General features: G+C 34.9%; 1 protein-coding gene across 1 annotated transcript; it reads left to right on the top strand.

Annotated features, from left to right (window-relative positions):
- Positions 1-27,199, top strand: LOC149783597 (uncharacterized; the record flags this gene model as incomplete). Its single annotated transcript, XM_089932870.1, has 9 exons — positions 1-414; positions 5,490-5,796; positions 8,165-8,275; positions 12,081-12,281; positions 16,921-17,217; positions 20,274-20,500; positions 22,573-22,721; positions 24,552-24,612; positions 27,098-27,199. Coding segments are annotated over 9 exons (1,869 nt in total), but the record flags the coding sequence as incomplete, so codon positions are not given.
- Between the last annotated feature and the right edge of the window lie 571 nt (positions 27,200-27,770).

Genomic DNA, 27,770 nt, shown 5'->3' on the forward strand with positions numbered 1-27,770 from the left:
GTCAAGCAGATTACAGGTTTACGTACAGAGGATGGGAGTTGGAATGGAGATTTATTGAAGAGTCTTAGAATTTTCTCATCATCATATTTTTCCATTAAGAATATAGGCCCTTTGCCATATGATGTCATTCAGAAATATCGATGTGAGGCAGGGCAGCGGCTTTCAGAGTCAAAATCTACTAGTGTTATGTGTAAAGTGATAATGGATGGTTGGAAGAGGGGCTACAGAAATGAAGAGGGGAAAACAGATACTCACCAGTTAGATGGATTATCAAAATCTTTACTTACTTTACTGAACTATTCTGACTGTACTCCTGAAGTCACATATGACATTGCAGGTGAGCCAAACTTTCTGGAGACAATAAAAGGAATTCTCTCAACAATTCTTCCTGCACATATGCAAGGAAAGGCACAGGTAACTTGTCAGTTGTATATTATTAGTAAAATACTCAGTATGTTTTAGTGGTAAAAATACAAATTTAACTTGCATCTTGTTTCTGCAGTTGTATAAAAGTAATATGAAAAATTGTCTACTTTTTGGAAACAGTCCCCTTATCCAAGCATTTGTGAGGGTACTTTAGTTAAGTAAAAGCAAACGTCTGAGCATTTGTACATTGCATGTTATTCTCTCACATGCAGCATGTCAGTTTGCAACCTTGCTCTTTTCTCTCATGTATTTTTCAACAAGACTTTTGCTTCCATTGACATGAAAATGAAGTGTTTAGATAGAATTCTTGGAATATTAGTAGGTAATAACTTGCAATGATCTCATCATATGAATTATATTTCAGAGAAAACAAACTCTTATTTTTGGCTCATAAAGAAAATCAGTGCCTTCATTCCATTACATTACAGATTTACTTTTTACATCTGCCTCTTGACTACTGTAATATAATTTGGGGGAACACAACTATACAGTCCTAACACTAACCTCTTATTGCTGAGCGCCTAGCGAGGCAGTTGTTAGTACCATTTTTGTATGTCTTTGGTATGACTTGGCTGGGGTTTAAACCCACGACCTCTTGCATCCGAGGTGGACACTCTAACCACTAGGCCACCCAAGCAGTCCATCAATATAGTAGGAACACCTAATGCACTGCTGTCAAAACTATGTACAAATAGGTTTAAGGATCTTGATGAACACTCTTGGAGAAGAAAAACCCCAAGGGATAAACAAAAAAATTGAAAAACTTGCATATTCTTGATAAACTTTAGACATTTCTTGACTGCTCTGGTGGCCTAGTGGTTAGAGCACTGTCTCAGATGCAGAAGGTTGTGGGTTCAAACCCCGGTCATACCAAAGACTTATATAAATGGTATTAACAGCCGCCTCACTATGTGCTCAGTATTAAGAGACTAGTGTTAGGACTGGTTGGCCTGGTGTCTGGATAATGTGACTGGGTGGGACATCATGCTACATATCTGCGTCATGATGCCTCAGTGCTAGACATCACTATAAAGTGTCACACTGCAGACATCATGGCAATGTAACTGAAAAATTGTTAAAGCTATGTTTTTAATAAAATTCAAAATCATAAATTTCTTATAAACTGTATATATTGGAATGCAATGTACTAAAATAAGCATCTTCATATCAATGGAAGTGATGAAATCATTTTCCTGGATGAGTCATATGTCATGAGTTATATATCATCCAGAAAAATGATTTTGTCGCTGCCATTGATGTGAAGGATGCTTACTATTTCAAATGTTTCCTGTTTGAAATGTTCATAATGAACAAATTAATTCAGATGTTTGAGGTTGATTATATGTTACAATTTCTCACTGAAATCTGATAATGGCTGGTATATGACATTATATTCAGGGTGAAATGATACCCTCTACTGCATACATATATATATGATTCACATTACACAGAATATGATACATGTATGATACATTATTGATACACAGTCATGTATCAACTTGGTGGTTTCATCTAATGATAACATCTGCTGTTGGTAGAGTGGTGCTGTTTTGTACATGTTGACAGATTGGTTGTATTTCTAGGATGCAGATTACAAGCAAATTCATCATCTTTTCATATGCTATTCTCATCACTGACAAGGTAAAAGAAGAAAATACAATACTTCCAAACATGTTACCTGTTGTCAGTAATTTTAATTCAACCTTTTAGACTATTACTGGATTGATCAGACTCCTCATGGAACTACACCATTTGTTTTGCACTGCATGATTACTTTAAAAACATCTTATTACCAATTTCATATTTTCACTTAAAGCTATAAGGCATTACGATGTTATCTTAAAAACATTAGAAATAGTCCAGTTTCCTCATGCCAGGAAAACCGCCAAAAACAACTCTGTATGTAGGAGTGGAGATGAATGACAACCAAACCCATCTCACTGTACTTCCTGCAGATGCAAAACAACTGCTGCAGCCAAAAGCGTTCACCTCTGTAATTGAAAAAGGAAATTATGGACAACAGCCACTGCCTTTCTACAAACTAGCAAGGTGGCAACTATAAATCATCACTTATACAGTTTGTAATATATTGCCAAACAGTAGACAAGTTTCAGTTTTGGTTTGTGGTTATTGTTTACTCTGCACCAGAAAAAGCAATAACCAAAAGTCGGAACTAAATGTTGCATTTTACTGTATGATGCACTGGAAGTATAGCATTCATATGTGATCCAAGTAAAGTTAGTTATTAAATGATCAGTAAGATACCTAAATCTCACATGGGGAATGAATCAGTAAGGTACCTATATCTCACATGGGGAATGAATCAGTAAGATACCTATATCTCACATGGGGAATAAATCAGTAACATACCTATATCTCACATGGGGAATGAATCAGTAACATGCCTATATCTCACAAGGGGAATGAATCAGCACTGTCTTCTTTATGTTGATATATTTTGTTAGGGGTTGAATATTCTGATGGGATAAAATAATTTGCATGGAGTTGATGAGGATTGACAGATTTCAAACCATGTGACTTAGTTCCCTTGTTTAACATTTTGCAGAAGGCAGGTGGTATTGTTAATAGTTTTTCTTCTGCTGACAGTAATGGGTGTGTGTGCAGAAAGTAAACATAATCATTATCAGTCATAATATAATTATTAAATTATTACATTTAATCGCTAGCAAAAGTATAGCATAGGCTATAAAACAATATTAGCCTGCTTAGAAAAAATAATATCCAAATAGTTAAGTATGTCAATCGGAGATTGCAAATATACATTACATTACAAGTAGCGTTTTATGAAAGATTTATTTTCCTGGCCTTCACTGCTGAAAACTGATCAATAACATCATCAAAGTCAATTGTTTCTAGTGTCTCTCTCTCTACACTGAGCAGTGCTAGGTTGCACAAATGGTCTTGTCCCATCGACGCTCGCAAGTATGACAGGATCAGTTTCAACTTGCTGAAGGAGCGTTCGCAGCTTGCTATTGACACAGAAATTGTTAGGAGAATTTGCAAGGCAATGCGTAAATTTGGAAAAACATTGTCACCATATGACACAATAAAAGAAAGAAGATCCAAAGGAGACAATGGTAAAGTATCTCTGTTAGCATCCAGCAGCATCTTACAATCGCAAATCTCAGTGCACAGTTCTTCCCCGTCAACATCAGTGGCATAAAAGTTTCCAAAATCTAAGCATTTTTGATGGAGGACATGCTGGACATCCAAATCGTCACTCCTAAGAAGAGTTTGTGTGTCGAGCAGAAATCCAAATTTTGAATTCAGATCGTTCAACCTAGTGAATCGGGTTGTTGCTTCTTGTTGGAAACGATCTAAAACAGATTTCATGACACGCACAAGCTCTTCCTCTGCTGAAAGACCCGAGCCTTGTGCCAATTCTCCCGGCATTCTTCGCCTTCGTCGGATTCGTCTTTCAACTTCGATCCCCCATTCTGCACACCTTTTCTTGGCATTCTCAATAGCATCTCTGCACAGGTCTTCTCGATTTTTCTTAAATTTATTTTCCAGTGATTCAATATCTAATGCTGCATCTTTGAAGTTCATGGTGGGATCCTGTAGCCTTTTCTGAACACGTTCAATTTTTCCGAGAAAGTACTGCCAAAAGTGGAGTAAAGTTATGAAGTTAAAGCTTAGCATGTTTCGCAGTAAAATCTCTGCATCAGTTCTCGTATCGTTGGTCTGGCTCTCATCATCAGATAGCTTTTCAAGCAGCTCCACTAGTTCATCGAGTCCTTCATAAATTGCTTTAACAGCTTCTGATCTTGAACTCCATCGAGTTTCACATTCACGTTTAACTGTGATAGAAACTGCATTCTTTAATTGTTCCCATCGAAGAGTTGAACCAGAGAAAAAATTATAAATGGTCTCGATCGTATCAAAAAATGTAATGACAAGAGGTTCATGTTTGGCTGAGTGAACTCCAGCCAAGTTTAAACTATGATTGTCACAATTGACGAACAATGCTCGTGGATTTCTGGCACAAATCCTTTGTTGAAGGCCTGATATATGCCCACTCATCACAGATGCATTATCATAGCATTGAGATCTACAATCAGCAAGAGGTAAATTGTCAGATTCAAGTTGTTCCACCATGACTTTTTCAAGGGTGGCCGCATCTTTGGCATGTATTTCAATATAACCCAGGAATGACTCTTTGATGACTACTTTCTTCGTCACAAAATCAACATCAACAAATCGTATGACCTCCGACAACTGTTCCCGATGTCCTAGATCAGGTGTTGAATCAATTAGAATTCCATAATATTTATTCCTTTTGATATCACTCAGTAACTTTTTTCTGAGAGTAGAAGCTCTAAGACATATAAATTCATTTTGGATTTCCGGTGATAGATATGAAACAGATCTTGGATTTTCTCTGGCATGTTGTAGGTGGCTTGCCAAAAGAGGATCGTACTGTGCAATGACTTTGAGCAGAGCTAGAAAGTTCCCAACATTTAATGCTTTGTCATCATTTAGATTTTCCTCATGACCGCGCAATGCCAAGTTTTGAGATGCTAAGAACATTATGCAAGTAAGCACTCATTTCAAGACATCTTGCCATCTTTGTTTTTCAGACTGTATTTGATGGCCTATATACCACGGACTAGATACGCGGTATGTGTTCAATTAAATCGTTTAACCAGTAGACCGCCCGCACGACTGTAATCCAGTCAACAGCTATATAGCAGACGTTGGCCAAAACAGCATCGTTTGTATTGTGTTACTTAAAATAAGTGTGCATTCCAGTTTCACTAATGGGTTCAATATATAATCCAACAAATCCATCGTTGATACTTTGGGCCGCTTTGGGCGCCCCTTTGGCGCCCCCCAGCCACCGGCGCCCGGGGCGAATGCCCCATCTGCCCTCCCCTCGCTACGCCATTGAGGGTAAGTCTAATTTTGTATTGATTCTTCACCTCTTGTATTAATATGGGTATCAATATGGAAAACATTATTGACATATCAATTTAACAATTAATCATTTCACCTCTGCATTGTATCCATACTTTGGGTAATTCCATTCATCAATATTTCAGCCAGATGATGAGAATGTCATGAAATGGTGTTTATCCATATATCACAATACTTCCATGGTGGACCAAAACATTCCCCGCCTACGCAGTCTTGAAATTGTGCCTGTTTTCAGTTCTTTTCTTGATGCAAAGAAAGAAATCTACCGTTTGTCAGCATTGTCAACTCTAGCAAACATCATTGATGAGAAAGAGAGTGCGATTCTGCAGGACAAGCCTGATGTTTTAGAATTTTTGTTGAAAACACTGGGATTGGCAGTTAAAGACCCTCATCACAGGAATTTGGGGTGGTCGGCACAAGAATGTGCAATGAGTAAGTTGCATTTTAGTTATTGTCTTCAAAGCGTACTGCTCATGTGATTATTCCAGGTTGCCACCCAGATACATTTTGAGAAAAGCAGGGTTGGTCTCATGAATAAAACAAAAATCAAGCCTTGACAAATCAGAATTTGCTGAAATTTCTTAAAGTAGGGCATGTACTTATTATTGTGGTTGGGGTTTATTATAAGATGTCAGTTTTATAGTTTACTGTTTCTTAGTGGATAGTTATAGTTTAACAGTAAGTTGTCAAGGGCTAAGTTGACACTTAAATTTCCCAAGCGGTGGCCATTTGTTCTTAGAAAAATACACGTTTGAATATTTCATTTACCAGGAAAAGGCTGCAGCATGGAATTTTTCAATCTGAATATGACTTGTATTCAACTGTAGGCCTTGGCTATTATTAGATACACTACTGTACACACTTTGTGGATATCTGGATAGTGTTAATTTAATAGAGAACCATTTCTGGAGGACCATTTGTTAATCTTTCTAACAAATATGACCATGTGTAAAGGTGGCATATGATAGCAAATAGAAAAACACATTTAGACAGATAAAGTTATTCGTAACATTGAGATTTTTCCAGCATTTTGTGCTGTAACCATCTGTGTTATTTTCACAAAATAAGGCATTTGTGTGTGTGTGTGTATGCACATACATGTACATATATTTGTCTGGGAGAGAGAGAGAGAGAGAGCCAGGGGGTCCATATAGAAAGAGAGCAAGAGAAAGAAATATGTAGAATGGAGTTTGATTACAATCACCATAAATTCCTGTGCCCATAAATGATTATTTCATAATCAGACATGAAAATACCAGTATTTATGAAATTCATCGATTGTTGTGTACATTGTTTTTAAAAAAGCATGAACATAACAGTTTATGTTGTAAATGTTTTTGCAACACAATCACATCATAGGCCATTTATTCAAATAAATAGTATCGATCACAATTAGATAATTAGCAGATAAACACAATCTTTCTTAAATGGCTTATCAACAAGCAATTAGTTATTTATAATTTACCGGTACTGGCTTTTATATGGTGCAGAGACATAAGATTAGCCTAATATCAGCAGACTATTTAATATTGTTTGTACATCAAATTCCCCAGGGACATTTTCTACAATAAGCCAACTGCAGTATTTCTAGACATAAATCTGTCTCCATAACAGTATTTATGTAATGACCATCAGAATATAAAATCTTTACAGGGACAGATTTATTGGTCCACAGCGATAGCTAACTGAACAGTCTGGTCTAGAATGTGACAGGAATTAAGTAGCTAAATACATTTCCATGTTTGAAGTGAGTTTTGTTTAAGGATAAAATTGAAATTTAGGATCAAAATTTGTTTTGGTATATGCAATAGAATGGTTTCAATTTACCAAAGATACATGATGATCTTAAAGAAGGAAACATGTCAATTTTGATCTTGTGGAATTTCTGGGTTTACTAAGGTCCTAGTTTTGAGGAGTTTCACAAACCAAATGTGGCCATTTACCCAAATTCTGCAATGTTGTATATTTAACTGAGACACTTTAAATCATGAGACTTCAGATTGACATAATCATCTATTTGTATTTTTTATTTACCTACATTAAATATTCTTTTGAACAATTAGCATTTTAATAATCTTGATGAGAACATTTTTAATAATGAAAGTTAATAATTAGCATCAATAAGCAGATACATGCACAGACACTCATAAATCAGACCTTGTGTGACAGGATTCCTTTAAAGGATCAGTTTAGGTGCCCAGTGAAGACATAGTAAACTGTGCTTCAAGGCTTTATTTTTTCCATGAATAATTAAAATGTATTTTGTACCATTGTGAAATAATTTTTTAAGTCATGTATAAAAAATATGAAATAGGCCATTATATCATTTACAGACATGCAGTTGCCCACAGGGCTACTTGGAATCTTAATATTAATGTTCAGTAATTATAGTAGCCTCTACAGTGACACTAGGCACATGATTTGCAAAACCCTGTTTAATTTATTTCACTGTTTAAAGCACATCAGCACATGAAATTTATATTGTGCTGAAGCAGTTGGACTAAAGTTCCTTGCCCATGGACACACCTTAGGTAGACACCCCAGTCTGGTGTTAGTAGGGTCAAACACCATGTCATGTACAGTGCCTAATAGTCCATTTCAGACAAAGCCTTCATAACTAGTCATATGACCAGTTAAATGATCAATGCAGTGACTGCAGATGTGTTCAAGAAAAAAATGCAGACATTTAAAAAAAAGTATCTTTCCGGTTTAACAAAGTTTATTAAAATTACTCCCCACATGTTTATAGATGCAGGTCAGACAAAATGCTGACATTTATTTGGATTTCTTTTTTGTACAGCTGTGCGCTGCTTGGCCAGAAATGATGCAAACAAGAAACTTCTTGTTCAGAAGGGTTGTCTGCCTCACCTAGTTGAACTGGCCAAAAGTGGAAATGTGGAAGAGCAAAGAGGTAAAATCCATTCATCTGTAATGATGCTATCAGTTACAATATGTCCTTATTGTTGGTGTACCTTCAAGCATGAAGGACAGTATATTGTGATTCTGTTAATGGAAATTCATAAACTATGGTGGTATTTTGTTCATTTTATAGCCATATGATAGAGGGTATCATTTTTTACTGGCTAATCCTTGATTACAGTTAAAATTAAATGTATAAAATATAAAATTAAGTGACATTTAAAAAAATTTTGGACTTTGCTATACTTATATCCTCACAGTCATATAAGTTGAAACCTGGGCTGCATTGATGCAGGCTTGCTGTTGCATAATGTGCTAACAATCTGGGTCTTCACATTTTGTCATTTGTCAGTAGTGTACAAGCAACATAGACCCTGATCTGCTAGCACATTGTGCAGTCACTGTGGCAGATTGAGGTCAATGTTTGCATTTATATTAGAACTGTATACAAATATTGACAGTACTGTCATAACTGGATTCAGGCAGTTTGCTTAAGAAAATAATTTTTCCCCTATTTTTACACTGATATTAGTTGATGTGCATTTTTAAACACTGAGAAAGCTCCTTGTTAACTCCATATTTCCTAAAGATGTTGATACCATTCAAAGGGAGATCATACATTTTGTGCATCTGATAACATTTTGTATTTGACGATAAAATGTTAAGGATTCTAATATTATGACTTTACGGACTTTATCTAAGTAATAGAAAGAGCAAAGCAATCAAGCTTGGTAAAAGTGACAAATACTTTATTCTATAAGTTATTAGATGAAAATTTAAGAGGAACTTACAGTATTGTGAATTAAATAGTCAAGTATAGAGTGTTTTGAATGAATTTCTATCTTGAATGTGCTGATGTACTGAGAGTCTTGAAGTTTCACTGTGATGTAGTCCAGAGTCTTTTTGAATGCATTCAAAATAATCATAAATATAATGTGCTAGTTCAAAAATGTCAATGAGTACTTTGTAATTCCATTGAATAATTTGACTCAATAATTCCTCTCAAATTACCAGATCTGAACACATCAAAAGGTGATTCTGCAAAGACAGATGATAAAATAGGAATGAATAATTTTGTTTATCAGAATGCAGTGTAAAAACCTAAGACACAATAAGGTGACCAGGAAGTTTGCTTCCATAACTTACTAAGGGCAAAAGGCTATGTCACCATGTTTGCAAACGTTTTCTTAAAGTACAACCCATAAACCTTGGGCAAAAGTTTGCCATCTGAGCATTTGTTTACAAATCATAATTAGCTTAATTTGCAACCTACTATCATAGATAAAAGCATAACTGTAGATATACATGACACTAATCTATCTATTTCATAGGGTTGTACCATGAAACATAACATGGAGGGGTTGGAGGGGTGGCTCATTGGAACACCATAAAACATAACATGAAGAGGTTCTTCAGTCACAGCATAAAATATAACAAGGAAGAGCTCTTCAATAATAATAATAATAACAATAATGAGGACTTTGGATAGCACCTAATTTTTAGAAGCTCTAAGCACTTTACAACATTAGACAACAACTATAACATAAAAAACAACACATATAATGATAGTATTACCAAAAAAAAACAAACACCAGGAAATTAAAAAAACATAAAAAAACATGCTGAAAATATTTAAGGTAGGGAACATTGTTAGGTCTTTAAGTTTGTTCTTGCAGTCAAAATAAGTGAGTTTTAAGAGCACTCTTAAATGAGATCACTGTATATTTGTGTCTAAGTTCAGTGGGCAATTCATTCCCCATTGCTGGGCCCTGGTAATTGCAAGAGAACATTGTCCATATGACTTTGTTTTTTAGTGGGGGTGGTGGTTATTTCTTATTTAAATTTCAAAGTACTAGAATAGACCCTGTCTAGTGATTGGGGTAGGCACTTTGACTTTGGGTTGCTACACATGGGTACATTCTTATACTTTGCTTTATCTTTGTAGACATGGGGGATAAGCCATTTACCTTTCTGTGAAGTACCACCTTGCCAATGTACAATCCATGACTAAAACTTAAATGTTGATTATAGATATCAGGTCTTTGAAACACTCACTAATTTGATTCCCAGGGCAAGAAAATTGTCACTTGGGCAGGAAAATATATTGGAAACAGCACTCCCAAATTGTAATTAAATTTGTTGCATTTGCAACTATTATTGGTGAGTGAAAATGGTCAGCTGGTTGCCTATTTACAACCTTCAGAATCATACTGTGGTAAAATGTTATCAACACTTCAAAATTTTGTGATTGTTAAACATTTTACACATTAAAGCATTCAGTATATGCAATCTGAGTACAGCATAACCACTGTTTGAGGGAGCTTTTGCCAACTCGCACATGAATTGGCAATCTTTACACGTGACCAGTCTTGCTTAGTCTTTTTAAAGTGACCAGTCTAATACATGTCATATGCTATAAATCTCATTTAATGGACACATATGAATTCAGGAAAATGCGGACATGATCTTATTTATGGAAATGTGGTTCAGTAAAATTATTTTCAGTCCTACTTCCATAAATGCAGATATGGCTAAGTTTCTATTAATATCAACTCTCATCAGAAGGAAATGAAGGTTAAAACCATATATCACCTTATGACAGGACTAGCTTATCATGAAGTACATAATACGTTTGTGTTACTCCCTTGTTAAAAGTCTGTCTATGGGAGGTATGGAGCATGCAGCCTTATAGTGAGATCACCTTATAATGAAGTACATAATACATATGTGTTACTCCCTTGTTATAAGTCTGTCTCTGGGAGGTCTGGAGATGATGCAGTCTTATAGTGAGATCACCTTATAATGAAGTAATAATACAGATGTGTTACTCCCTTGTTAGAAGTATGTCTATGGGAGGTATGGAGCATGCAGCCTTATAGTGAGATCACCTTATAATGAAGTACATAATACATATGTGTTACTCTGTTGTTATAAGTCTGTCTCTGGGAGATATGGAGATGATGCAGCCTTATAGTGAGATCACCTTATAATGAAGTTCATAATACATATGTGTTACTCCCTTGTTATAAGTCTGTCGATGGGAGGTATGGAGCAAGCTCCCTTATAGTGAGATCACCTTATTATGAAGTACATACTACATATGTGTTACTCCCGTGTTATAAGTCTGTCTATTGGAGGTATGGAGCATGCAGTCTTATAGTGAGATCACCTTATAATGAAGTAATAATACAGATGTGTTACTCCCTTGTTATAAGTCTGTCTATGGGAGGTATGGAGCATGCAGCCTTATAGTGAGATCACCTTATAATGAAGTAATAATACATATACAATACTCCTTTATTATAATCCTCTCCTGGGGTGTGTGTGTATGTTTTCAATTTTTAACTTGGCTTTAACAATTTTTCAGTCATATCTCTACAATGTCTGCAGTGTGACGGTTAGTTTGTAGTGATGTCTTGCACTAAATCATCATGACGCAGAAATGTAGCCTGATGTCTCACTCAGTCACATTATTCTGACACCAGACTGACCAGCCCTAATACTAACCTCTTAATGCTGAGCTCCAAGCAAGGCAGCTGTTAGTATAATTTTTATAAGTTTTTTTGTATGACTTGGCCATGGTTCAAACCCACAACCTCCCACATTCAAAATGCTGTCCTGGAGGGAGTCAGAGTATACAATGTTCTAGCGATACCACCTTATGAAGTAATAATGCATATACATGTATATTAATTGGTTAAACTTGCATGATAGTGAAATTTCATGTAGGATAGAGAGAGAGAGAGAGAGAGAGAGAGATACATAAATAGATAATGTTATTTTCTTTTACAACACAGAATCAGTAGGAGCTATTTGGGTTCTGGCTTTTGAAAAAGAAAACCACAGAAAGATTTTAGATGATCCAGAGTTGAATATCATTGACTTGCTGGTGGAATTCAAAAGAAAATCCTCAGATAAGGAAGTCAGAAAGGCTGTTGATGGAACATTTTGGATTCTTCGAGAGGAGCTTCAAAAGAACGACAAGTATAAACACATAGGTATATATATATGTTTCATATTTTCAGTATTTAATAGGTTTGCCATTGTGCATTATTACATGTGTCCATTTACTGTATAGTATTGAGTTTTGAGCCACCCCAGGCATAAAGTCATTTTAAATTGGTGATATAATGAAAGCTATGATGACATGACAAATGCAAAGGGACAGACAAGGAAACCAAAGAATGTTACAAAAAAGTGACATAAACTAATTATTGTAAAGTATAGTATCATATTGAATAAAAAAAACTTACATACATTGATCAGTGTTAAGTATATTATAATAATAAGAAACCACATACATTAAATATATTACAGTTATAAAAATCTAACATAAATTAATCATTATTAAACACATTATAAAAATAAAACTAATATAAATGAATCATTGTTAAGTATATTATAATAAGAAAACTGAAATTGACCCATTCATCATTCTGTGCATGAATTTTTTAGATACTTTGATACAAGTCTGATCCACGTGTAACACTCTGATACAAGTCTGATCCAAGTGTAACACTCTGATACAAGTCTGATCCAAGTGTAACACTCTGATACAAGTATGATGCAAGTGTAACAGTCTGATAGAAGTCTGATCCAAGTGTAACACTGTGATACAAGTCTGATCCAAGTGTAACACTGTGATACAAGTCTGATCCAAGTGTAACACTGTGATACAAGTCTGATCCAAGTGTATCACTCTGATAGAAGTCTGATCCAAGTGTAACACTCTGATACAAGTCTGATCTAAGTGTAACACTCTGATACAAGTCTGATCCAAGTGTAACACTCTGATACAAGTCTGATCAAAGTGTAACACTGTGGTACAAGTCTGATCCAAGTGTAACACTCTGATACAAGTCTGATCAAAGTGTAACTTTACATGATTCATTATGAATAACTGGTTCTATGCATCTTAGAATTAATCAGTAAAACAGTCAACATATACCTTGATCTGGTAGTGCATTATGTGAAGGCAGATCAATGTCCTTTACAGTTCCACCTGACTTGTATATGAGTATACAGTATATATACATTCATTGTATGCATATGTATACAGTGTTCATTCAGATTCAGTCCGTAATCTATGGCTATGATGTTAGATACATAATTATATTTATACAATCTGCAGGTTACATATTATTAATTTCTGGAGAATGATGTAATCACCAGCAAACACTGAACTGGTCAAACTATATAATCCAATAATAATACTAGCTGATTGGTAATTCTTAATGGTACTGATTATTTGACATAAGTTTATGCATGTAGTATTATAAATAACTTTTTGAAGTCAGATTCTGTATGGAATTTAGAATCAACATTTATTTGATAAAAAGAGGAAGAAAGAGTAATAATCAGTGGCCTTCATACAAAACCGAATTATTTATTGTTGTTAAAACTTCTGTATAAAGCACCAGTCTTGCATTATCATGGATTCTTTTGTGGATGAACTGAAAACTGCATCCAGGATCCTTAAACAAAGCCTTAAGTATTTCACCTACAATAAGACCAAGGCACCAGCCAATGGTATTTCTCCTATGATTTGAGAATGGGACCAACCATCACTATTTCTCCCATGATATAACCATGGGACCAGTATTTCTTGCATCATTAGATTATAGGACCAGCATATGGTATTTCTCATATGATAAGACCATGGGGCCAGCAGACAGTATTTCTTTCGTGATAAGAATAGGGGACATGACAAGTCCTAGGGGCTAGCCTATGATATAGGACTTGGTTCCAGCCTATAGTATCTCTCCCATTATGATAACACTTGAAGGTATTCTACTGTATCTCTCTTGTGATAAGACCAGGGGGCCAGCCTACATTATTTCTCCCATGATAACTTAAGTGTGCCTTGTTACAGTATTTAAAATAAGATCAGAGTGCTATTGTACAGTATTTCTCACATAGTTAGACAGGATGTCAGTGAAAGGTATTTTGCACATGACATAACAAAAGAGGCCAGCCTACAATATTTCTCCCATCAGTAAGTCTTTTTTGGTCAGCCTTCAATATTTTCCCTTAATAAGACCTTGGGCCATGATATGGTATTTCTCCCATGATAAGACAGTGGGCCAGCTTACAGTATTTATAGAATAAATGATTGGCTAATTTTTAATAATGCTATTTTAATTAACCAAATTTTTTCATTCAGTGTGCAAATAATTTATTACCGTATTACCAGTTTTATTATAAATATCTTCTCAAACTCAGATTCTATATTAAATTTAAAGTTCATATTTTTAGATCAAAAGGATAAAACTGACAAAAGTACTTATACTTATTGGCATTCATCAAAAAAAAATTTGCTATAGTTGTTATGGATTATTTTGAAATACCATTCATGATTGTTGCATGATCATAAATCTTTCTGTGTATGAAATGAAAACTATATCCAGGGTCCTCAAACAAAGCCAACATTATTTCTTCCAGCATTATACTAGGGGCCAGCTAAAAGTGTTTCTTGCATGAAAGAATAAGATTACAACCTGTAGTATTTCTCACAGATGACCAGCAGAGAGCCTACAGTATTCTGCTTTGGCAAAACTGATGGGCTAGCTTATAATATTTCTCCAGCAGTAAAACCAGGGGATCAGCATACAGTATTTCTACTATAAAAAACCGAAGGATCAACCTAAAATAATTTTCCAATCATAAAACCAAGGAGTGAGTTTATGGTATACAACTCATGGTAAAGTAAGGGGGCTAGTTTACTTTATTTCTCCCATGATAAGGTCAGGGACAACCTTCTGTATTTCTTCCATTTGGAGACCATTGGGTCAGACTAGGGTATTTCTCCCATAATAAGACAAGTGGGCCAGCCTGGAGTATTTGTTTATGATAATACCAGAGGCAAGGACCAGCCTACACCATTTGTCCTATCACAAGGCCAGTTGCCAACAAACAGAATTTCTTCCATGATAAGACTGTGGTGGTGGTGGGGTTGCATACAGTATTTTCCCATGTGAAGACTAGGTGGACAATCCTTAGTATTTCTGCCATCATAAGCCCAAAATGTTATCCCAATAAATTTGTCCAAAGATAGTACTAGACTTATTGTCTTGTAAAACTATCCATAGAAAATACAGTTTCAAATTTTCGACAAATGGGGTGATTGCTTGGTGGGTTTATCATCTTATGAATATGATGGACTTTAGGATAAAGCCAGAATGTCGAATTAGGTTAAATTTAATACTAATTTACTTTTTCCTGGTACAGTCTGGGAAGGTAACAATTACCACATCTCTTCATGCCACCTGGATAAAGTCATTATAAGCATTAGAGTCTGTTAGATTCACTTTAAGTGCCTGCCAAGTTTGTGTCCATATTTTAACTAAAGTTCTCAGCCATCTACAGTTATATAACTTTGTAGGTAGTTTGCAAGTGCAGTAATAAAGGAACCTATAAATCAAACCTATACATGAAGATCACTGTGAGTGAAAGAATAACAATGGTTTATGCAAAGTAACTTGAGTTCTGCATCATCATTAGTTACCAAGCGTTGTGAATAGCTTGCACTAGGTGTAAGGAATAATCCTTTTGATTTTGGGTTCAAAAGCTTGAAGATGAAGGTCGTTGTGGCTGAAAGTTGAAAATGGTTTTTGCAAAGTAACTCACCTTCTCCACCATTTACACTTATTACATTCTATGGATAGTTTGCATGTTTTGTAAGGACAAATACATTGATTTCAGTGTTTAAAGATAAAAAATTAAAGTTAAATGTAACTGAAAGAAAGAAAATACTGATTTAATCACAATAACTTGAGTTATTCATAATCTTTGTTTATGGAACTTTGTGGATGGCTTGCATTTGTTGTTAGGAAGAACTCAATTAATTTTGGATTCCAGAGAACAAGATCACTGACTGGGAACATACAAAAAGAATTCTGCACAATAATATTACTTCTGCATGACATAAATCAACTAGACTTCATGAATGGCTTGTACTGATGAAGAAATGTATTGATTTCTTGGTCACAGAGACAATTGTTAAGGTAAATTTAAATTGAAAGAAGAAAAAAGGTTTCTGTATAAAAGTCTCATTTATCTGTTAAAGCGACTAAATTCATGGAGCAATTATGTGATGTGATATTCATGGTACACTCAATGTTATAAATCTTATTGCGAACCTTAGTTCATAAGCTGATTAAAAAAATTCATATGACTGTTGGGGACAAATCCTCAAACTTCACAGAAAGGTTAAATGTTAAAAGAATAATTATACATTTTCATCATTAATTGGGTAAAACATCAGATGTGGACAATTTCAATTTATATTTTTTCTAGGTTGACACAATTGGCACCAGTAAAGGCTCACCTCCATGCTGAAACAATGATACAGATTGATTGATAGATTTTCAAAGTTAGAATTGTTACTTTTGAACATGACAATATTGTAAATTGGGATTCTTAAAATGTTTCAGTAGCAAAAACGGCTTCACCTGTGGGATGTTGTTGCATCTCACCAAAAATGTGGATTATCATAAATTTGTCTATCCTTCCATCTTTCCATCCATCCAGTTAAGCTTTACTTTTCGTCAGTTTCCACGAAATACAGTGGGACATTCATGTTCCATGATCATGTTTCTCATTTTAAAGATTTCTATCCTAAAAATTGTATCCATTTAGTGAGCTCCTTTGAACAAAAGAACAGACCCAAAACTGCAGCCAAGAAATCAAGTGAGAGCTCTGGAACACCTGTAAAAGATGGGAAAGGCCACATCATGATCAGTTACAACTGGAGCCATCAGAAGGAGTTGGTACAGATAAGAGACTCTCTTAAAGAACATGGTTTTTCTGTGTGGATGGATATTGACAACATGGGTGGCTCAACACTTCAGGCCATGGCTGAGGCTGTAGAACATGCATATGTTATTCTTATATGTATGTCACATAAATACAAGGACAGTCCAAACTGTAGAGCAGGTAAACTTTATAAAAAAATAAACAGTGAAGTAGTTTTACATTGTTAATGTTGGCTAATATACAGTTAAACTCAAAACAGTGTGAGTCCAGCTTTCTGTCTTGAGGTTTTGTTTGCTTTCGTTTTAGGTCATAGGCAAGAAAGAAGGCTACCATACATACTTCTACTGATTTGCATATGGGTATAAATGGTACATATCAGGAAAGTCCTTCAGATGTTGTCAAATATTTGAATGATGTTTGTATTGAGGTTTCATATTTTACGGCCTAGACTTGCCAATGATCTGGTGAAAAATCCTGGATCAGTCCAGTCCTTAGATTCATATAATAATATATTCATATGCAGTTGCTGATCCAACTGCAAACTGCATAGACCCAGAACTACCGTCAAATTATGCACCAGAAGATATGGGTGTATGCAGTTCATTAGGAGTAGTACGTACAACAAGCTACATAGACCATCATCTGCTGTCAAATTATGCAAAGACAGATTGCATCTGTGTTTACAGTTGGACCTAAATTATATTGATGTCTATTTTGTTTGCATTATTTTGGGGTCTGTATTTTTTACAGTTGGATGTGAATTATATTTGGGGTCTGTGTGCACAGTTGGACCTGTGTTATATTGGGGTCTGTGCGCACAGTTGGACCTGTGTTATATTGGGGTCTGTGCGCACAGTTGGACCTGTGTTATATTGGGGTCTGTGTGCACAGTTGGACCTGTGTTATATTGGGGTCTGTGTGCACAGTTGGACCTGTGCTATATTGGGGTCTGTGTGCACAGTTGGACCTGTGTTATATTGGGGTCTGTGTGCACAGTTGGACCTGTGTTATATTGGGGTCTGTGCGCACAGTTGGACCTGTGTTATATTGGGGTCTGTGTGCACAGTTGGACCTGTGCTATATTGGGGTCTGTGCACACAGTTGGACCTGTGTTATATTGGGGTCTGTGTGCACAGTTGGACCTGTGTTATATTGGGGTCTGTGCGCACAGTTGGAAGTGAGCTATATTGGGGTCTATGTGCACAGTTGGACCTGATTTATATTGGGGTCTGGGTGCACAGTTGGACCTGAGCTATATTGGGGTCTGTGTGCAGTGGACCTGAGCTATATTGGGGTCTGTGTGCACAGTTGGAACTGAGCTATATTGGGGTCTGTGTGCATTGTTGGACCTGAGTTATACTGGGGTCTTTGTGCACAGTTGGACCTGAGTTATAAGCAGGTATATTCATTAATAGAGCTTAACTTTATCTATTTACTCTGAAAGTAATCAATTTCATGGCATATGCAAGTGATTACTTGTTATAAAAACACATACCTTTTATATGTTACCTCATATAATATCTGATAAGGTGAATAATTCTGTTTTATTGTGGCTTTTATTTTTGAAATTTCAATTACATTATTTGTTATAGGTCACAGCTAATTCCCAATTAATATTAAATTCAGTAGTCAAGGTCACTATAACTGACAGAAGAAAAATGGCTTCTGCAGAATAACTTAAGTTCTCAATCATCTACAGTAACCAGACTTTATGGATGGCTTGCTTTTGTGCTAAGGAAGAACTCTAATTAGGTTCAAAAATTACTTGTTGATGGTCACTGTGACATAAAGATTAGAAATGGTTTCCCCACATTAACATTGTCTGAACCAAACTATGTGAATGACCTACACTTTAACAAAGGCAGAAGCCTATTAATTTTGGAGGTCAAAAGATCAAAGGTCAGGATCACTGTGACATAAGAAAAATGATTTTCACAATAAAATGTTGGTTTTACAAAATAGACCAGGGCCAAACTCTGTGGATGGTATACAGTTGTAATAAGGAAGAAGCCTATGATTGGGGTTTCAAAAGGCCAAATGTCTAAGTCACTATAACTGAAGAAAACTAAATGATTTTTAAGCAATGGCCTAGGCAGTGGTGTATCAAGAAATTATGGTCAGCCCCCCCACAATAAAATTTGATCTCTAATAAGAAAAGTTGTTTTAGGGAATTTTGTTTTGACTGGCACTTGCTCTCCCCCACCACAGTTGCAAGGGTTGTTTGGGCATTTGCTATGCCACTGATCCTAGAACTGCCTCCTGCCTCGCCTATTCTGATTTACACTTATTATTGATCTTAAAAGTAGCTTTATAAACTGAGTGGACAATGAAATTCAGATAAATGGATGATGGAAAATAAAGACTAAACTATACTGCATTCCTCACTGCAGTGCCATTCATTATAACACATTCCCTAATTAAAGACAGCTATGGTGATAGGTTGAATTTATTATGCAATACTAAAGTTAGTTTGATAATGTACTTCATTATAAGGTGGTCTCCCTATAAAATAGTACTTCACATCTTCCATGGACAGCATTGTAATAAGAGATTGTCCTTATTTGGATTGAACAAAACAGATTTGAACAGCTTAATGTTGCACTAAGGAAGTGATATATGCCCTGCCCCAGTTTCACCAAGTATTTTAAAGCTCTGTTCTCAAAGTGAGATGTTTGTTGGATAGACGCCATTGTACTTCATTTGATGAATTGCCAGAGTAGAGATGGCTTGACCTGTCATTAGGAATACAGTAAACACTGTGTATTAACTATATTTCACTCATACTGGTTGAGGGTGTTGTTAAGTGTAATTCAGTGTAGTACTATTCCAGTGAAATTATATGCATCTAGTTGTACTTCTCTCAGCAGGTGTAACTTCTAACTTGGCCCCACTCCAAGAGAGGATTGTATATGTTAGCTTGTTGATTACCTCTCTCACCCTAAATTACTGGATGTGGTAATGTTATGAATAGTAAAATCAATTATATGTATTCTCCAGCAACAGAGCTAAGATTAGGCATGATTTCACAGTGTAGTAAGGTGTACTTAAATGTTTGTAATCTTATTGTATAAATATGAGACTTTATTAAAGCAAAATCTTCCATTTAATGTAAATTCAGTTGTTAGTATATACTGCAACATTTGGTGGAGTTGGTTATCTATGAATTGGGAATTAACGAGTGTGTCGTTGTATGGATGCATTAACTGCTACACTAAAGGACACCCTTTTTTTTACAGAAGCAGAGTATGCATTTCAGCTGAGAAAGAAAATTGTTCCTCTGAAGATGGAAAGAGGTTACCAACCAGATGGATGGCTAGGCTTCCTTATTGGAGCAAAGCTTTTTTATGAGTTCAGTGGAAAATATCCTTTTGAAGCGAAGATTAAAGAGCTGATTCGTGAGATATCTATCTGCTATGGAAATGAAGATGTAGAACCTAAAGTTGTACCCATTAAAAGCCAATATGTGAGTAGAAAATTGAAAACTATATATATATATATATATATATATATATATATATATATATATATATATATATATATATATATATAGTAAAGTATACTAGTCCCTCACTGTATATGGGATCCATCACGAATCTTGCAGTCAGTATTCAGTCCATCAAAATATCTGCATTCAATATTATGTCCATCAAAAGTCCTATAGTCAATATAATATCCAGCAAATGTCCTGTAGTCAATATTATATTCAGCAAGAATCATCAATCATCTTTTTTAGTTAAACAGAAATGCCTCTCGTTTTGCAAACTTAGCTGTGAAATAGGTATCATCAATAGGTATGATTGTATTTACTATGCAATAAATAGCCTTCAGTTTTATGTGCCTATTCTTTATTAAAGCTTTATCTAACTGGAATTTTTCTTGTTCATACCTTTTGGCCCTAAATGGCTAAACCACATTTTTGTCAGGGCTGTAAAATCCATTGCTAATTGCATTGATTATAATAATGTGGCCTTTTTTTAATGGCTTTAAAAATGTATCCTTTTTATTACTTCATTTGAAATATTAATCTCTATTATATTCTGTTTATCTTGAACTGTTCCTATTAATTCTAACATTGTTACAAATGTTATTCCTGTAATGCTCACTCCTCTGACTTTCTGTCTATTAAATGTCTAAATGTCATTTAAATTCACACATGTAAATTTTGACAAGATTTGACAATGGATAGTTAGAACATAAGACAATCAGACTGCTAGCAGGTTGATAATGCAATTTATAACACAGATTTTTGTTAAATAGAATATGATTTGATAAGTAGCAGTTTACATACTTACTTGAAATGAAGAGCTTAATAATGACCACCATGTATAACCTATCATGTGCTGAAAAATGGCGTTAAATCCTACAACAACAAGAGCTGAATAAAATTGTTTTTTCAAACTTTTGTAAGTAGTTATCAATGCATTTTGAAGTTACCAATGTAAGTTAAGGATGATTTGGATGAAACGTTATGGTGCATAATCTCTCTCTCTCTCGTCGTTACATGTAATAAGCACGTTTGATTACATTGTAAATCAGTTCTGTTTTTAGCTTTGTAAAACCTTCCTCCACTTTAAGAAAATTCTGGCAAAGTTTTAACTCTACTGGTCATAGACTAGAAGCACTGATGGAATGGTCTTTCATCAGTATATATATTAGTATAAGTCTTTTATTGCTCTTACTCCTAAACTACTTGGAGGATTGTCATCAAACTTTACAGACAAATTTATCCCATGGTCAAGTTGGTCCTAAATGAAAAATGGTCATGCTCAGACAACCAATATGGCCACAACAATGACCATCTTGAAAAAATGTTATGGCTGCTTCTCCTTATTTGATCATCATACCAACACGGGTTTTTCAGAAAGACTTCTTATGATATCTAGTTCATCCTAAATGAAAATGGTGCCAGTCTGAAATCCAATATAGCCACCATGGCAGCCATGTTGAAATTTTTATTACTACTTTCCCTGGTCTTTTGAACAAGAGGTTTTCACTAAAGTACTTATGATGTCTAGTTAGTCCTCAATGCAAACTGGCCAAACTGATGCCCAATATGACTGCTGCAATGGAAACTTTGAAGATCTTGTTATTGGTACTTTTCCTACATGGATGGTCATATCAATGAAAGGATTTCTCTTTAAGACTTCTTAAAATAACTAGATGGACCTAGATACAAATGTTGCTAATCTGACCTCCATTATGGTCTCAATGGCAGTCATCTTGAAAATCTTTGCTTCTTCACAAAAATTTCAAGTGAAGTTCATGATGTGGGATGAATAATTTCTACTTTTAACTGAAAAACTCTTGGATTTGTTTAATTTGAAGTTGGCACAAAATTAATTTAAGATTATTTTATCACATGACAAACAATGACCACCTGATTTTGTTTCTTGAAACCATAATACATTGTAGTGAAATGACTGACATTCAATGCTTTGTACATGGGTATTGTTTTTGTAATGATTTAATATAAAACTAATGTTAAGTTAAGCTGTATAACACAGTAGTCATGTGATCAAATACATGCATACACAGGAGGAGACCATGGACACAGTGGATGGTGTGCCTGTAGCAGTAACAACAAGTAAACCAGTCTACTCTGGTCATCCTGCACCTGTGGCTGTAGTACGGAAATGGACTCCTAATGATGTCAACAAATGGATTGAAAAACACAGCCTTCCAAAGTAAGTGAATTGTAGACCCGTCTACAGTGGTCCCTCACTTTAAAGTCCACCAGTATACTGTTACAATTTTGGTCTGGTTATAGATCCCATTAAATGTCAAGAAGTGAATTAAAAAACTTCCTTCCAAAGTAAGTACAATGGTCCCTCACTTTGAAACCCATTATTATATTAGTGCATCACATAGTTCAGGTTCAGTTAAAGATCTCATTAAATGTCGACAAATGGATTGAAAGATACAACCTTCCAACCTAGTAAGTAAATTGCACACCCTTCAAGTGTAAAGCCCAACAGTTTACTAATGTCTCTCATTATTTAGGCTAGGTCATGGATCCCGTTAAATGCAATCAAATGGACAGGAAAATGCAACCTATTAACATGAGTAAATTTACATGCTAGTACAATAGTTTCTAACTATAAATCCCCTTAACATGCAGCTGCTTTTGTAATGATTTGGGCCCCCAGTGACTGAGTGGTCTGGAGCACTTGCCTTTACATATCACTGACATGATACCTGTCGGCATGGATTCAAGTCTTGGTTTGGACAAGAAAAATATGTGAGAAACCTTGCAAGTGGCTTTCTGTGGGCTGGTTGTTCATCGTGAGGCTATTCTAGTTTCTTGTTTCACCAAATATACTGGCAACTAGTGTGCTAAAAAACTGTAATAAACATACAATACAAAAACACAAGCTTGTTATAAGTTGGATATGGCAATGGGTTCCATTACACGTCAGCTAATGAATTGAAAAACATAACCTTCCAAATTGAATGTAAATAAATTGTATATGCATGTAAAATGTGCCTCATTATTAAATCCCTCAGTATACTGCTGATGTTGGTCTGATAATTCAGGTATGGTTATCAATTAGTAGTCAAGTTGTCTTTTATTCTTGCTTGATTTATTTAATTTCATTTTTCAAGTTTTACATTTTGCCTATGACAAAGTACTTTCAATTCTTTTAATTTTATGGGTGTCAGTTTTAACAGTTTTATGAAATATAATTTGTACTTAATTTCATGCTTTGGGAAATAGCTTCTGTTGTTTCCATTGCTCTTTCCATTACTCCATCTTTAATTTCTTGGTTTCTACCTACAGCGATATCCATAAAAATTGGTATCCCACAAAAAATAGTGAATTTATGGTATGATGTTTTTCTACATGGTTATATACCCTATTTTGGTGTCTTCATGGTAACTATTACTCCCTTATCATGTTGAAACATCCCGTGTTATTAGGCTTCCTCACTTATAATGTGGGTCACTTTTATGGCCTTCAAGATCAGCGATATAAAGGGGGAGCTCTATAAGACCCTTGCTATGTTCATGGATTTGTTGATGATTCATGGTCCGGTCAGATAAATTTGCCTTGAGATATTTTATCCTGCCTTGCATATTGCAAGCTCTCAGACATTTTTTGCCACGATTTTAAAGAGAAACATTTTCTTTTAACTTGCATCATTAAAATTCTATGAAAGTCAAAATCACAGAATAGATAATAATAATGTCACATCATGCATTGATACAAAAAAGATAATTATGAAAATTACAGAACACATGTATATGCAGAGTTTTTCGGAATCATGCCATTTGAAATGCATAGAGATGATGCAGATCCTCCATCAAATAAGGCAAATCTTAATGCTGATTACTGGGACACTATATTACATTTAAGACGATGTTATCTAGATTAGCCCTCTTGGATCCATTATCAAGATTAGATCCATTCAGCATCTTCTTTTGAATGAATAATTGTGGTAATGAGAAATTACAATGCATTAATTTTGTATTGCATTTATGCCTGAAAATTAATCAATAATTCATTTTCATTTCAGAAAAAACTTTGAGAAATTGACAGGTAGAGAGCTTGCACTTTTGGTCACAATGAGATTAGAGGTATGAAGACCGCTCAATTGTGAATTCAATAACATTGAAAAACTACCATGTAATTCTTGTGTAAGTCAGGTCCATTTGTAAACAAAATTGACTCTGATCTGCTGTTGCATAATGCACCACCAGATCAGGGTCTATTACTCCTAACAAATTTCATCGACCCAAGACAGCCAGCTCATTATATCATGGAAGATCATGGTCTGTGCTGTAACCAGTTGGATCTGACTTTTACATGAGTGTATACAGTAGGTAGAAAATTTACTTTATGAAAAGTTTAGCTCTGGATACTTTTATTCCATAAAATATTTATGCAACATTGCAAAGCCATTCCATTTCAGTTCAGATTCTCATGCCCTACTATTAAGACCTGAACCCCTTACAATTTGACTGTGAGCCTTGCTGAAATGACTCTTACATTATGCACATTTAGAATAATAGCAAAGATTACAAAAATATGATTGTTGCAATCAATTTCAAATATTGGCTTGTTTGTGTTTGATCCAGATAAGGATTTCATACTGGATTTAGTAGAGTTCATGAAGGACCAGTCTAACTTAAAGGATTTCCAAAGACACTTTAAACGTATCATAGAAATAATATTTTACAGAGTAGGTGTCCAGGCCTTATCATAGAAAAAATAGTTTACAATGTAGATGTCAAGGTCTTATCATAGAAAAAATAGTTTACATAGTAGGTGTCCAAGTCTTATCATAGAAAAAACAGTTTACAGTGTAGGTGTCCAGGCCTTATCATAAAAAATTAGTTTGCAGAGTAGGTGTCCAGGCCTTATCATAAAAACAATAGTTTACAGAGTAGGTGTCCAGGCCTTATCATAGAAACAATAGTTTACAGAGTAGGTGTCCAGGCCTTATCATAGAAACAATAGTTTACAGAGTAGGTGTCCAGGCCTTATCATAGAAAAAATAGTTTACAATGTAGGTGTCAAGGCCTTATCATAGAAAAAATAGTTTACATAGCAGGTGTCCAAGTCTTATCATAGAAAAAACAGTTTACAGTGCAGGTGTCCAGGCCCTATCATAAAAAAATTAGTTTGCAGAGTAGGTGTCCAGGCCTTATCATAGAAAAATTAGTTTGCAGAGTAGGTGTCCAGGCCTTATCATAAAAACAATAGTTTACAGAGTAGGTGTCCAGGCCTTATCATAGAATAAATAGTTTACAGAGTAGGTGTCCAGGCCTTATCATAGAAAAAATAGTTTACAATATAGGTGTCAAGGCCTTATCATAGAAAAAATAGTTTACATAGTAGGTGTCTAAGTCTTATCATAGAAAAAATAGTTTACAGAGTAGGTGTTTAGGCCTTATCATAGAAAAAATAGTTTACAGTGTAGGTGTCCAGGCCTTATCATAGAAAAAATAGTTTACATATTAGTTGTCCAGGCCTTATCATAGAAAAAATAGTTTACAGAGTAGGTGTCCAAGTCTTGTAATAGAAAAAAGTTTACAGTGTAGGTGTCCAGGCCTTATCATAAAAAAATTAGTTTGCAGAGTAGGTGTCCAGGCCTTATCATAAAAACAATAGTTTACAGAGTAGGTGTCCAGGCCTTATGATAGAAAAAATAGTTTACAGAGTAGGTGTCCAGGCCTTATCATAGAAAAAATAGTTTACTGTGTTGGTGTCCAGGCCTTATCATAGAAAATATAGTTTACAGAGTAGGTGTCCAGGCCTTATCATAGAAAAAATAGTTTACAGAGTAGGTGTTTGGGTCTTATCATAAAAAAAAATAGTTTACAGAGTACATGTCCAAGTCTTATCATAAAAAAGTAGTTTATTGAGTAGGTATCCAGGCCTTATGATAGAAAAAATAGTTTACAGTGTAGGTGTCAAGGCCTTGTCATAGAACAAATAGTTTACATAGTAGGTGTCCAAGTCTTATCATAGGAAAATAGTTTACAGAGTAGGTGTCTAGGCCTTATCATAGAAAAAATAGTTTACAGTGTTGGTGTCAAGGCCTTATCATAGAAAAAAAAGTTTACATAGTAGGTGTCCAAGTCTTATCATAGAAAAAATAGTTTACAGGGTAGGCGTCCAGGCCTTATCATAAAAAAATAGTTCACAGTGTAGGTGTCCAAGTCTTATCATAAAAAAAAATAGTTTACAGTGTAGGTGTCCAGGCCTTATCATAGAAAAAAATAGTTTACATAGTAGGTGTCCAGGCCTTATCATAAAAAAAATAGTTTACAGTGTAGGTGTCTAGGCCATACCATAAAAAAATAGTTTACAGTGTAGGCACTCAACACTTATCATAAACAAAATAATTTACAATGTAGACATTGAGGCCTTATCATAGGAGAAATATTGCCGTTTCCCAGTCATCAGTTTGCAAATATGAATAGATTGGCCTCTATGTATGCTAATGATAGTTGAAAGCAGAATTAATATTGGAAACCAAAATTTATTATACAGTGAAAATATTTTAATTAAAAAATGCTATCAAATAACTTGTATAATTTCTCTCTTCCATTTCAGGCCCCTGAGTTTTTCTACAATTGTTTACAGAAGAATTTGGGCATCAGTAGTTTGCTGACTATGGCCATGTTTATTGAAGGTTTAGAAGACTTGTCAGTATGACACCAAAAGGAAATATTCAAGTGCTTTCTCACATCTTTTTATGAAAACACTGTATTCAATGTGAAATAATTATTAGTTCTGTTATTTATACATAAGCTCCTATCAATTGACTCAGTAGTCTTTCTACTGTCATGGAACTTGTAGATTCCTTTTTCAGGGTATCAGTATTTGATCATAATGCAAAGAAGTTTTGGCTTATGTATTATTGATGTCTGTTCATCTGTCTCTGTATGATGTCAGCACTGTGGTTAGGGTTCACCTTTAGATATTGCTGTTTAGGTCATTTTTAATTTTTGAGCACACTACATCTTGTAGGGTCATTTGACATGGTATGTAAATGCTTTGTCAAGAGTATTACAGCCATCAGTGCAAATTAGTCACTGTGAATATATTTAATTTGTCATTGATTTTTATGTATTTCTATCCCATATATATATATATATATATATATATATATATATATATATATATATATATATATATATATGGTATTTCAAAACTTGTTGTCAAGTGACACAATAGTCTTTCCACAGCCAGAGCACTTTATGTAGATTCCTTTGTATTTCAGGGG

This window comes from Sinohyriopsis cumingii, chromosome 14 (assembly GCF_028554795.1).
Source record: "Sinohyriopsis cumingii isolate HCF-2022 chromosome 14, ASM2855479v2, whole genome shotgun sequence".
NCBI classification, from domain to species: Eukaryota; Metazoa; Mollusca; class Bivalvia; order Unionida; family Unionidae; genus Sinohyriopsis; species Sinohyriopsis cumingii.